At 42.5% G+C, this 13,973-nt stretch overlaps 2 protein-coding genes across 3 annotated transcripts; one reads left to right on the forward strand and one right to left on the reverse strand.

The window, feature by feature from the left end:
* Positions 1-39: 39 nt before the first annotated feature.
* mon1a (MON1 secretory trafficking family member A) lies at positions 40-7,488 on the reverse strand. Its single transcript, XM_010906126.5, has 6 exons — positions 7,196-7,488; positions 6,590-6,750; positions 4,058-4,468; positions 3,148-3,913; positions 2,888-3,035; positions 40-2,082 (listed from the first exon to the last, which is right to left on the reverse strand). Exons 2-6 carry the CDS (start codon positions 6,720-6,722, stop codon positions 1,942-1,944), a joined length of 1,599 nt encoding a protein of 532 aa, XP_010904428.1. The 5' UTR covers positions 6,723-6,750; positions 7,196-7,488; the 3' UTR covers positions 40-1,941.
* On the forward strand, positions 7,059-13,963 carry traip (TRAF-interacting protein). Of its 2 annotated transcripts, none has more exons than XM_010906128.4 (16): positions 7,059-7,111; positions 7,967-8,077; positions 8,208-8,265; positions 8,434-8,517; positions 8,632-8,671; positions 8,768-8,895; positions 8,994-9,088; positions 9,214-9,327; positions 9,449-9,536; positions 9,618-9,707; positions 9,855-9,943; positions 10,530-10,679; positions 10,776-10,827; positions 11,218-11,325; positions 11,442-11,492; positions 13,203-13,963. In XM_010906128.4, exons 2-16 carry the CDS (start codon positions 7,980-7,982, stop codon positions 13,314-13,316), a joined length of 1,359 nt encoding a protein of 452 aa, XP_010904430.1. In that variant the 5' UTR covers positions 7,059-7,111; positions 7,967-7,979; the 3' UTR covers positions 13,317-13,963. The 2 variants fall into 2 exon arrangements, with proteins under 2 accessions (XP_010904430.1, XP_010904429.1); XM_010906127.5 differs by lacking the exon at positions 7,059-7,111 and adding an exon at positions 7,608-7,736.
* The last annotated feature ends 10 nt before the right edge of the window (positions 13,964-13,973 follow it).

A 13,973-nucleotide genomic window follows, 5' to 3' on the forward strand; every position in this document is an offset into this window, starting at 1 on the left:
GCGTAAAATTACAGTGAATTATGAAGACTGCCCCTTCACTTCAAAAATGAATATCCAATTTATTTATAAAGCAAATCCTAAATAAGAATGGCAAATTACTCAGATACATTGGCTTTTGTGATGCTTAGGCTGAAGTGAAGGTTTTGGAATGAACATGAATCTTAGAATAATACTAAGTCTATGAGCAATTTTTGAAAGCAACGGTCAAATAGTTTTTGCATGTGGTTAAATAGTTACTAAATACAACTACATTCAACACCTCTGAAGCCAGTTGTTAGATGATTATGGAAAGCCATTGTTACTATAGAACATTAAAAAAAAAAAATCAAGATTGAACATCACAGTGTTTAAGTCAATCAAATGCAATGGACTAAAATTAAACTAGCCCACAAGCCAGTGGCTATTAATTTTCAGACCAAGCGAATAGAAAATTCATCCCAATCATCAACTCCATCCAAATCATAAAAAAAATTATATATATATATTATAACAGACATTCCCATCTTAAAATATAGTTTCAAAGTACAGCATCTTTGGCAGGGAAAATCAAAAGAAATAATTATATAGCATTAAAAACAATATTCCAATCAACAAAAATGTTAATGGTAAGAATGTAAATGGAAAACATTTGAAGTGTATGCATGTAATGATTAATTCTGAGTTTCATAAACATCACAGTCAGTGAGATGAATTTGTAGTATTGAGTCACAGGAATGTGGTTTTCCTAGAAAGTTAACCCTTGCACTTGACTTCCATACCCTGTCCTAGATAGATCATCTTGGCTAGTCTAAAACTACCCTGATAGACAACTAGCCTACATGTCAGACATGGAATCGAATTGTACAAATACATTAACCCAGCACATTTTAAAGATTATCTGTTTCATATGGTATATCTCTAGGTTATTGCAAAAACAACAAACAGCATTTATGTCCAGATGGTGATTCCTACAGTATCAGGTCTGTTAGTTTGAAAAATAACATTTTAGTAACTCAGCATCACAAATGTCAACATTGTTATTATTTGAAATGTCTGCTACATGTCTCTATTCCCATAGAGTAACTGCACATCAACCTAAAAATTACATAGTAGTTGTGTAAGCCCTGATGACAGAACAGGATTTCAATACCAATCACTAAAAAAGTAAACTTTACGTTCCGGAAAGTTCAATGAACCAAAACTGTGCTGTAATGAACCAGCTGAAGAAACGTGAGGGGTTTTGGGTTGGGGAACTATCAGCAAGGCAACTGTCCAGGAAACACATCCCTCACTATACCCACAAACAGGAGCTGACGTAATTTAAAGTCTGCTAAAGAACATTTGTGGAAACATGGCTCAGTACAAATAGTTCTGGAACGTAGCAAACATTCGAGCAAACCTTGGTCAGCAAAAAGTACCCACAGACTGCATGGGCCTATTGCAACCATTGATGGCCACCACATAAATATCCAGTTAATTGCTTGTTACATTGTCAATGTGTGCAAAAATAACTCACAAAGCTGATCTCAAATGAAACCAAATATGACTACTGACTTACCACTCCTTAAACCTGATGCTGAAGTCCCGATTACTGCTAAAGTCTTTCAAGATAGGTTTGCTCTCAGTTCCAATGATAATACCCACCAATCATGATTAATTATATAATCTCTATATATTTTTATATAAAAATAGTCTGATATGTTTATTACCTTAGTCTGATATGTTTATTACCTTACACTAAGGCATCTAACCTCATGTTAGTATGGTAGAACTAACCAGCGCTCCATGCAGTGTGACATCAATACACCCCATATGCACAAGTGATGTATTGTGGTTTGTTGACACTACAACCAAGGCCTGAAATAGTGGCCGTCCGACTTCAACAGTCACAAGGCAGCAGGTTCAGATGTCCAGGCTTCTTGGAGCGGTGGATCGGTCAGCTGGGTGAACAGGGCTCGGGGCTCAATATGTCAGTGGACTAAGGATGAAGAGGCGGTCCTCCTCCTTCCTTATCCACCTCAGAAGCTTATTGACAGCAGCCACAGCCAAAGCCTTGGTACCCAGGGGACTGAAACAGAGGTAGAGCTCAAAGCCACTCGTCACCTGGGGGGAGGTAGGGTTGACGTGGAAGAAGGCAGTTTAGAATGGGGATGAATTAACGTGGTACTACAGGTATTCCTGAAGAGATCCGTAGAAGAACGATATTTATAATGCACTGCAAGACTACTTCCAGATATCTATTAAATACGCAAGAGGAGAGATCCTGAATGTTTACCCAATCCCAATTTCCATACATTTAACTTATTTTGGGTGAAAGGTAGGATGCTTGTATTGATGTCAACCCCAACATGTTCAATCAACTGGATTACAGCTAAAAGCAACTGACCACAACCCGCAGTATCTGTATACCAGCTATGATACTAACTTATATGTAAGGTTAGCATTTAGCAGTCACTTTATTGAAACCTGGAGAAAATCTAAATACCATGCAGTATAAACAACTAACTATATATCCTAATAGGACTTGAATAACCACATTATGGGATAGTCATAAAAAAAAACATGACGGATTTCAGAAATGTCATTTAAACTTGGTGCCAATGAAGGCATTTTTCTTCAATCCCTCATGCTCTACGTTCAATTGTCCTCTTCACCGAATCCATTTTAAAAAGCAGCTCTTCTGTGTCGAAATTGTGTGGCGTACCCCCACAACAGAATGTCTGCCTGTACATTGGCACTACATATTCATGCAGGTAGGCTGTAATTGGCCAGCTAGGAGGATGACAATTAGGTAGTCTGGACAGGCACTTCACTATCCAAAGATCAGGAGGAATCCTTAAGATGGGACACAACATTATACTGTACAGAAATGGGTAGACTATTACATTAAACTTAACACCATGCTCACCCAAGCCATCAGGTTCTCAGTCTCACCGCAGCGGTAGACGGAGCGGAGGGGTCGTTTCGGGTGGTGCAGTCGGCTGTGGAGGTACTGGTACAATCCCATGAGCCTCTCCTGCTCCTCCTCAGACTGGTATGGTAAGGACAACTCAGGGCTGATGAAGACAAAGATACAGAATGAGTCAAGTAGAAGTGAGCTGCCAGGGAAGACTGTCAACCACAACTAGAAACCTAGATGTGTGTTTGCGGTACATGCTCCATGCTCACCTTGTGTAGAGGCCGGAGCTCTTTGACTTGTACAGAAAGTGCCTTAGTTCTGGTATGCCGACCTGGGTGACAGAGTAGCTGGGGCACTTCAGCGCCTCCTTTAGGGCCTGGTAGGCACTGCGTCTGCTCAGCCGCTCCAGGAAGCGGTGCTTGCATTCGGACAGGTTGAAGAAATCCTCCCTGTCGGTGGAAACCAGGATGAGGCAGAGGTCGGAGGCCGGCTCCAGGTAGGAGATGTGGGCATGGAAGAACCCGGCTGTGTTAAACTTCGGGAGGCAGATAGGCGTCCAGCCCTCACCCTCGCGGAAAGAGGACGAGGAGCCCACCAGGTTGAAAAGCAGGTGCAGGTCCATGTGGTGCAGGTACTGGTCCTTTTTGCGCACCAGGGTCACTAGGCGGTCCCCAGCCAGAAGGATGGAGAAGACCAAATTCTTCGCCTTGGCCGCCTGCAGGCTGGAGGAAACCAGGTCACGGGTGGAGCTGGCCAGGGGAAGGCAAGTGACTGCGCTGAGGAGCAGGCCTGGGTCACGGTCCAACATCTGCAGAAGGTTGTCCGTGAGGTGCTCTGAGCCTGCTAGGAGGCGGCGGAGGTCGTAGTTCTGCTTGTGCTGGAAAATGTGGTTGAGCTGGGTGAGGGTGAGCAGACTGACGATCTGGTAGTAGATGTACTGCAGCTCACGGGTCAGCTCAAGGTCTGACTGACAGGTCCGGGACACGCCCACCAGGACCAAAGGGGTCTTGCGAAGGAACACCACTTTGTAACCATCTGAAACAGCACATTTGAAGAGACAGTGAAACATCTAAATTAACGGAATACACCATTTTCAGGGTACTGATAATGCAATTCATACTTCATGTCATATGATAAGAGCATGTAAAGTTATATATATTTTTATCTCGTGAGGCTAACCTGCGTGAATGGACCGAATGATATTTTTGTCTGCCTCGACGACGGAGACAAGGGCCATCATGACCCCCATGGTACTGGAGAGGGCTTCTTCTGTGCCGTAGCGGGTGTAGATTGGCTTGCCTGCCTCGCTGAGGACAAACACATGCTTCCTGTGGCTACGCCAGGCCTCAGTACACACATCCTCTTCCTTACTCCTGCTTTCTGAGCGCACCTCCTCCTCCTCTAACGCCACCGCTGGCTGCAGATCTTCCTGGATCTTCTCCTCAGCAGCCAGACACAGAGCCTCCTCCTCTACTGACTCCCCTAGCACAGAGTCTCCTTTAGGTTCTGTCTCGGTGGGCACCTCATTGTCAGCAGTCAGGTCCTCAAAAGACTGTGCATGAACAAACATTGCACTCTCCTGGCCAGCACCTGTGAAGTCGAGATGTTTGTAAGACGGTAATTGGTGACGTAAAACCATCCTAATCAATATCAGAATAACTGCCTGTCCTGACAGCAAAACCTGGGTTAAATATTACCATGTTAAATTGTTAATTACAAAGGTCAGTTGACAGAACAGTGACATCTACAGGCAAAAGAAATGTGACTTTGTTTTTACAACGCTAATAAAGTACATCAGGTAATGGGTCATCTTGGATACTCCGACAAGTGAGCTGCTTTGACTGTGACGACTAACCCTAAGCCTCTGTAAAACTCTGCTAACAAGTCTGTGCTGGGCAGAGTACAATTGTGTCACATCGTCATCTCATCTAATACTCTCAGGCTACAAATGAGACTCACAGAGCATGAGCCGGTCAATGGCCAATGAATTGCTCTTTTGTTCTGGTTTAAGGGACCTGGGTTTAAAAATAGGGTGAGAATCACCTATCAGTGTTCTTATCAGCAAAACCAACAGAATTAATAATTCCCGAAGGGTTGATTACTGTACTTGCTTTTCTAAAAACAAATCTGTAAATGACCTTCAAAGAAGACTAACAAGACAATCTTAAACCAACACACATACTCCCATGATTGAATACGTAACAAAAGACACAAGCAAAACCAATGACATTCAAAATACCACATATTCTAAATCCAGTAAGCAAACTAATTGCATGGCAAAGGAAACAATTGAGCTCTTGAGAGGGGATATTTCTAATTCTTTAGGAAGTAGTATAGATAAACTGTGTCAAAACTGTTTCTTGGAAAAGTCACATGACAACACTGCCTTAATAGTTGACACAACCAGGGACAGCCTGCTGCCGGACCATGAGGCAGCGGTAACCTTCACTTTATTTTCATTTCGACAACGGAAAATTGGAAAGTGACCAATGTTGTACGTTGTGAAGTTGCATGAATGAGCTGGAGTGTCCATTGTGTGCCAAACGGCTCCAGGGTGCAGATCAGCAAACAGACTGAACTAACTGCATGATGGCCTGGGGGTGGAAGCTTTCATCCCGTCTCTCTGTACTGGTTATAATGCTCCTGAACGCTCTCCGCCACTTAGAAGTTATACCAGCTCATGACTCAGGTGATTGAAGACCTGGAGGATATCTGTGGCCTTCCTTGGCCGACCACTGTGCTGACTGTAGTGCAGTTGCCATACCCGGCAGGGATGCGGCCCGAAGCCTCACGTGGACAGAATGCTGAAGCCATCTGCGTGGCGGCGGAAAGCCCATTCATTCCAATGGAGTGCAATCCGCACCACTGCGACACATCTACCGGACTGCGTTGCACGCATTTCTGCAGTATTTACTCTTGTTGTGATGCGACACATGGATTGTGGTGATTATGTAAAATGTACCATAGGGCAACACATCACTGCGATCTGTCTGCACAACGCTTAAGAGTATGCTGTCAATTGTGCATCTGCATGCTGGTAAAAGGTCTCAAAGTTCAAGACAAATATCCCCTGCTACATGAGGTTTCAGAGGTTTCTTCGCCTGGTATCAGTGTGGTTGGACCTCCGGGTAAATGTTTTTTAGTTTCTTCAGAGTTTTGTGTAGTTCAAGCGCCATCTTGGTGTCAGCTTGGGGGCAGATATACATATAAATCCAACACGTGACCCACAGAACGCTCTGCCACTGCCTATGCAAAGCAACACTGCAACTGCAGTGATCTACTAGAAACGAATGAACGCCCAGTGTACCAAAGCTCATTGACGCTGTAGGTGTGATCGAAGTGAAACAACATGAAAGACTATCCTTAACAGTCGGATTATTAACAGTGATGATTTTCAAGTGCCAAACCTGGGGTAAAGGTGTATTCAACTTTTACCAAGAAGGTACAAGCTGATTGAGAAATTATTACATCCTTTATTTTGAACTGTATATAACAAAAAGTAGCATATTCAATTTCCAAATAAGCTAATAATTATAATTTCATGTTTTATTGGGGGAAAAATGGAATTTTAAATGCGCTATATTATAAGTTGTTATATATTTCAACATAAAGAATGTAAAGTTACATTGTTAAAGACAACCATGGAATTTCTGACAATGAAGCATCTCGTTCTGAAATGCCCTTTGCCACCATTTGAGTAGCCTTGCCCACCTGGTTCTGTGCCCTCTACCAGACCTGGGGTTGGGCTCTCCGACCTATCGTTGCGCAGACGGTCAACTGGTGCCAGGGTGCCATTCTGCTGGACCTCCCATGACACACCCTTGTTGTGGACGTCTCCAGCCATCCCAAGTGCCTACTAATTCAACAACAACCTGTAACCCAACAACATAAGTCATTCGACTATTTATTTACTTAATACATGGTTACGTTGAGATATCTGTCAAATCCACAAAGAGAGCAAAAATCAACCTCAGTTCACAAAAATCTGATTCGGTAGTAGCAATACTGTAGTGTTGCTCATCATCATCTCGACTAAAAGTTTTGCCTACAAAACTTCTGAGCATATGTTAGTATAAAAGTAAAGACAAAAGGGAAAATCGACCGGAACTACATTCTACCAAGCCAGGGGCAATAATGTCCAGTGTGTCACATAAGTATTTACAATTTAGGCTGATCGTACTGTTTCCTACCTGCTGAGACATCAACTGCAGCTGCGAACTACTTAGCATACCCGTAAGCTAGCTACCTGCTATGTAGTTAAATGGCAGGCAGCTAGATAAAGCATATTCCTGTGTGTATTCAAATGATCATAGCTACCTTGTATTTCTTCGTGTCGAATTAAAATACATGTTTTAACATGTGTTATCCGTATATTGCAGTTTCAATCGTTGCCTCTAGTTAGCTTGGTTGGGCTAGCACGTCTTCAAAATAGGTCACGGGAGAACAGTTGCTCTATGGTTGAATTATGGGGAATGACGTATTTTTTCTCTACCAATTGGTACGTTCCAACCGGTTACAACTTCATCTGTATTTTTTCCAGGAGGTTTTGAAGATTCGTCTTATTTTTTTTTACATTTTCGTTACTGATGCATTGTTATTTCACCAAGCCGCTGCTTCACTGTGGGAGTGAAAATAATTACTTCTAAAATGCTGCGGTCTAGCGCCGAATATGTTCACTGTATATCGTCAACGTTACGCAGCGTACGGTAATCACGCAAGAGGCGGAGATTTTTACGTTCGAACTGCGTGGCGCGAGTGTTGTTTGTGTTAGCTAGCTTGTTGTAGTAACAACAAGTTAATTTGTAAAAGAGAATTGAGATGAATTATAAACATTTAAATTATACGCAGTAGCCTTTAGGTAAGTACGGGTGAATGCAGGCAACACTTTGTGCTGCTACAACGTCAGTTAGGTGACATCCCATAAAGATAACATCCACCACTAGCTTATGTTAGCAGCTATCAACTGGCTAGCTACTGTGTTTAGAAGAAGTGATAACATTTTTTACCGACAACAAGTAACTAGCTAGTACCATAACGCCAAATCTGAACACATATACGATTAACTATTGTCATTGCGTTTTTGACAAGGTGGTCTTCAAATATGCCTATTCGTGCCTACTGCACCATCTGTTCGGATTTCTTCGATCACTCAAGAGATGTGTCTGCCATCCACTGTGGGCACACATTCCACTATGACTGGTGAGTTATCGCTCAGCATGAAGGAAATATGACAAACTAAAACTTGTGGCTTTAGCGAAATGTAGTGTCCTAAATATATTTTTAAATGTCTGATGTGTGTAACTTGCTCCCCTTTGTAATTTGCTTCCAGTCTTCTTCAGTGGTTTCAGACGGCCCCCAACAAGACCTGTCCACAATGTAGAAAACAGGTAGCTAGGGCAAACCTGATGTCCTGGCATCCACTTCTGAACTCTGAATATTCATTCACAATCTTTGTTGTATTGACAACTACTTTTTGCGTTGGAATCTGATCCCTTCTCAAAATGACTTCACAAGAAGTGCTTGTGCATGTTTGTCTGGACTCTTTGTTTCCTCAGGTTAGTACCAGACATATTATCAATAAGTTGTTCTTTGACATTGGTGGTGAAGAGGGATCCAGTGCTGATCCAGAGAGTTTGCAGGTAGGCCTACACCAAGAGGAAACGTACATTTCAGCAACTTCAAATGGCCATTGTCATTGAATGTGAACTGGGGATAATATTGTTCTGTCTATATTTCATTTTTATCTCCTACAGAATGAGCTTGATAGAATGAAAGCAGTTTTAACTACTAAAGGTAAAGGGCCACCATACAATACTGATAAATGCCTTAATAGATCACAACTATTTTGTATTTGGTCAGATAAATATTAACTCGTATTTTTATTTGCAGAGAGAGACTGGAAGGACAGACTGAAGATGGTAGAGGGCTTGAAGGACATTGTGGACAGGCAGAAGAAAGACCTGGACAGTCTGAGGAAGGAGATTGGAGAGAAAGAGATGCTCTGCTCAGCTCTTAGGGTAGGAAGTCAAGTCACGAACGCACAACGCTGAACATTTTTACACACCCCTTTCTACCCGACGTGTTTCTTACATTTCTGGCATTTGGGATCTTTCAGAAACAGATGAAGTACATGGAGAACCAGCAGAGTGAGACCCAGGCTGCCAAGGATGAGGCCCAGAGACTACGGACCAAGTTGAAAACATATGAGAGGTGGCTCACAGAGACACTCACACAATGTATTTTTACACTACTCTGCCAAACCAAACCATGCTATACTGACTCATATATTTTACTGTGTGTGCGTGCGTGCGTGCTTGTGCTCTTGCCTTTCCCAGTCTGGATGTGTTGTTACAGGGTCAGAGGACAGAGGTGGAGTCAATGATCACTGACATGGGTGTGGGCCATGCTGCCGTGGAGCAGCTCTCCATCTACTGCATCTCTCTGAAGAAGTACAGCATCTCCTTCTCTTAATGTGCAGCAATGAAAGAACACCAAACTTCTAGCATTTACTTTTTTACCCTTACGATATACAAATCCCCAAATTCATCTGGCTGATTTTCTCCTTTGCAGAGAATATGATAACCTAAAAGGAAGCATCAGATCTTCTAACGAAATGTGTGAAAAACTCAAAAGGGAGGTGTTTGCCTCGAACAACAAGGTAACAGTATGTTTTGTGATGCGGTCTGTCCTGTCTGTTTCATTGATTCAGTCTGACACTCAGTCTGTTCTGTCTGTGTAGTTACAGAAAGCCACTATGGAACTAAACAGCACCAAGGATGACATGAAAGCTGTCCAAAAAGACCTAACAAATGCAGACAAAGAGATCTCTGTAAGGAGCCCGCATTCAACATACAACTGGAATTGTGGCATTTCATTCTAACGTCATAGTTGTTTATTCATACTTTACTCATTACACTTTAGTTGATTTTTAAAACTTCTTTAGAATTTCATATTTCTGCTTCTGATGTTGTCACAGAGTCTGAAGAAGAAAGTGGAGATTCTTCAAAAGACCTTGAGCACGCCAACACGCACTAACGAAGCATTAAGCCGGCTTGTCTTTGAGAGGTTTGTCACTCACATTACATGTATATAATAAATATATATAACACTGATAATCTCTTCATCTAATCATCTCGTCATCAGCCATAATAGTTTTTAGTTAATTCTGAGTTAATGAAAAACACTTCAAAACGCTAAAACATCACCAATGTTAGGAAATCACCAAAAACCAGCAGTACACTGATCAGCCATAACATTATGACCCCTGGCAGGTGAAGTGAATAACACTGAACCCGTTATCATGGAACCTCTCAGTGGGTGGGATATGTTAGGCAGCAAGTGAACATTCTGTCCTCAAAGTTGATGTGTTAGAAGCAGGAAAAATAGGTAAGTATAAGGATCTGAGCGACTTTGCCAAGGGCCCAATTGTGATGGCTAGAGGACTGGGTCAGGCATGGAATGAAATCCCATATAAACGTGACCTGTGGTGTGTTTGACATAATACCGTCTTAGTCAAAATATTTGTGAATCTATTTTCATTTCATCGAACGCCCTAGAAGGGTTTTTCGTGTGTTATTCAATCTGTTTCAGTATACTATTAGTACACAGATGTGATGTCTGTGACTGATTGGGTCATCTCCTTGTCTGTCAGCCCTGCCCCAGTGGCGCTGAAACAGCCCTGTCTCCACCAGCCCGCCAACAGTGAGGACATTGACCTGAACATGACCTTTGACATCAGCACCCCTGACCCAGTGGACAGGAGGACGGTCCCATCTAAGAAGATGCGCCTGGACCCAGCCGCGTGAGTCTCTGGAGTGTTTTGTTGACAACAGGCATTTTACTGGCTCATTAAACAGGCCAAGCGTTGATGATTACAATATATCTCACTGTTTCTCAGGGTGTCGTCCTCTCCCACCAAAGACCGCAACATCGCCAGATTTGGCAGCAAGGTATTTAATTGGGCTTGGAGGTAGCCTACTAGATAAAGCATTTGACCATTAACTGTCTGGTGGTTAGATTGAATTGTTGTAAATGAGAATGTGTTCTCAGTCATGGTATAACTAGGGTACATCACCCCCCCCCCCCCCCCACTAAATGTATTTGCATTGCTGTCTGTAGGAACATCTGCTGTCTACCTAATGCATTTTAGAGCTAGATTTTCTAATTAAGTGTAGGTCCCACATGGTTCGGTTGGTAGAACATGCCTCTTTCCACAACAGGGTTATGGGTTGGATTCCCACAAGGGGACCAGTGTTGTAAAAACATATGAAAAGGTGTCATGTACTTCATACATCACTCTGGATTAGAGCATCTGCTTAAGTGCAAATACATTATTTCAGACCCGAGAGGAGGAGGCATCCATGGATACCTTATTCCGTAACTCCATCCTGTTCAGGAAGAAGAACTTCGGCAGCATGCTGGACCCCCAGAAAAATAAGCCAGGAGTTGTAGGTTTAAATCTTGTCTTTCTCTAACAACACTCCATACTCACACGTTCCACTTGCCTCGTTGTCTGTTTCCTGTCAATTATGTAACAAGATTGTATGACAATTTCATGTTCCAGATCAGAAGTGGTTACGATGGACTTGGAGGAAGGACTAAATTCTTCCAACCTGTATCCTTTTGCTACAATGAAGTTTCCTGACTGGTATTGTCATTGATGAGGTGTTGAAGTACCTTATATACCTTTTATATAGTCAAAATTCATTGTTTATTTTCATGGAATAGCACATTTTATGGCAGGTGTATCACAATGCTCAGGTTTTTGGCTCCGCAAAGCAATTGTGAATTTATCAAAGATAATTTAAATGTAAGAGGAACAGTAATGAGGAACATCAAAATGCAATAGGAACATTACATACAATGGTAACATGTTAATGTGAGTTTTGTTCTAGAAACAATGCGTACAAGTGCAAAGAGCAGGCTTCTCTGGATACTATATTAAAGTGACCAGTACCTATGTAAACATTGAGCAGCAATGTGAGTTTAATGTGGGCAAGGCTGTATTTTGGGGCTTTTCTGTATATTCAGTGGGACTGGTTATGTTTGGATTATGTGTGCTGTACAGAAAGTAGTACTGGTTAAGTTTGGGTGATGTGTGCTGTACAGAAAGTAGTACTGGTTATGTTTCCGATGATGTGTGCTGTACAGAAAGTAATACTGGTTAAGTTTGGGTGATGTGTGCTGTACAGAAGGTAGTACTGGTTATGTTTGGATGATGTGTGCTGTACAGAAGGTAGTACTGGTTATGTTTGGATGATGTGTGCTGTACAGAAAGTAATACTGGTTAAGTTTGGGTGATGTGTGCTGTACAGAAGGTAGTACTGGTTATGTTTGGATGATGTGTGCTGTACAGAAAGTAATACTGGTTAAGTTTGGGTGATGTGTGCTGTACAGAAGGTAGTACTGGCCAGTTGATGGCTGATGGCAATTCAACTGCCTGTTGCCTTAGGAACCGAAACTCTTCTGTCTGTCTTTGTGCTCCTGTGCTTTTTCTGTTGTTGACAGTTGATTGGACCGTGAAGCGGCAGTCTGGGGTCCTTTGTGATCTTCTGGTCTTACTGGGTGCCAGTCTCTTCAGCTTACATTCCACTCCCTGTATTCTAGGTCATGTTCTAAAGACCCTTGTCTTTTTTCACTCTTCAAATATTAACATTCTAATTTTGACTTATGTTGCTAATTCTAAAATTGAGGTTCCATATGTAATGGCATTATTTAATGTTAATGTTCTAGTTTATCGGCAAACAATCAGTGGCACACAAACATCTGTCTGCATATTGAACACTGAGATGACCAAAAGGCCAAACTATGGCATGTGACATGAATTACAGGGTATGGAATGTCAGATAAAGTACCCAGGCTAAGGCAGTGCACGCCCGGTAATGCATTGTGCTGGCTGCGTCTACCCCAGATGAACCATACATCTGGAAACAGAAGGCCACAGAGCTCTCTGTGGTGCACCTGTAGACATTTGTGTGGGTCTTAGGGGCCAGGCGTCCTCAAGGTGACGTCTACGTGGTGGGACCAGCTCGGGTCCTCCATCAAGTGCCCTCAGGTGAACCCGAAGCCATTGAACGTTTCCGTTACGATGTGACGCATTGACGTGTGGGGGAATGTGCTCTGTCTTCGTATTCCTCTGCTTCCTTTGCCCCTTTTGTGTTCTTAACATGTTGGGAGAGGTGGTTTTCCTGGGACCACTTCGCCAGGATTGATGTGTGTTTGTCACTAATCAATAGTCATTTGTAGTGGTCATTAATGGAGGCAGTAGAGTAGGAGCTGGTGACGGTGTTGTGGACGTTTTCCTTCATTCACTGAACTACACCAGTCTCCTTTGTCAGAGATTCGCCCCCTCATTATGAAGGCCAGGAGAAAGAAGGTTTCCCGCCCAGCTCCCACCAAGGTCTCTACCTGCCTCACGCTGGACAGTTTTCTGGAGTGACCTGTCCATCCCTGACTCATGCTCTGGGGTCAACCACATGTCTGACAACCTGCCTGGAGCCACAAGAGAGAACCAACCTGAATAGGTTTCCCTGTGAAGTACAATGAGTGTGGCCTACTTCATTTGGATGTTTTACTTGACAGTGTCCTTTAAGCTTTGGGTGTGAATAGGAACGGCTTGTGGAATGTTTGTTTAGAGACCTTATTTGACTTCTCATAAAATGGTCTGTGTGTGGTCGTTTTCTTGTCGAGACGTTTGGTTTTCGTAATCATAGTGTTAACTGTCCGTAAATGGACAGTTAACTCCTGACTGAAAAGCCTTATCAGCATCTGAGAAAGATCAGCCATTTTACGATATGTACTTTTTATTTGTGATTGTATAAGATCATTTAGATTGTGAAATAATAAACTATAGTTTTTCTTAAAACAGTTGTGGGATGTGTTGAAATGTTCTGTTCTCCACAGATCGTAATACAGGTTTTCTTCTGAATTCATCTCACAATGGTCCTTTTGGTTACTGACCCAGTACTTTTCTCTTGCACTCGAAGTTTAAATAAATGTCCAGCAGGGGGCTGTATAAACATGGCAGCCTCACTGAATGGGAGAAACCTAGCGCTAGAATGCTGTGTGGTATATGTAGTACTATTTAGTTTTTTCA

This window comes from Esox lucius, chromosome 17 (genome assembly GCF_011004845.1).
Source record: "Esox lucius isolate fEsoLuc1 chromosome 17, fEsoLuc1.pri, whole genome shotgun sequence".
Lineage (NCBI taxonomy): Eukaryota > Metazoa > Chordata > Actinopteri > Esociformes > Esocidae > Esox > Esox lucius.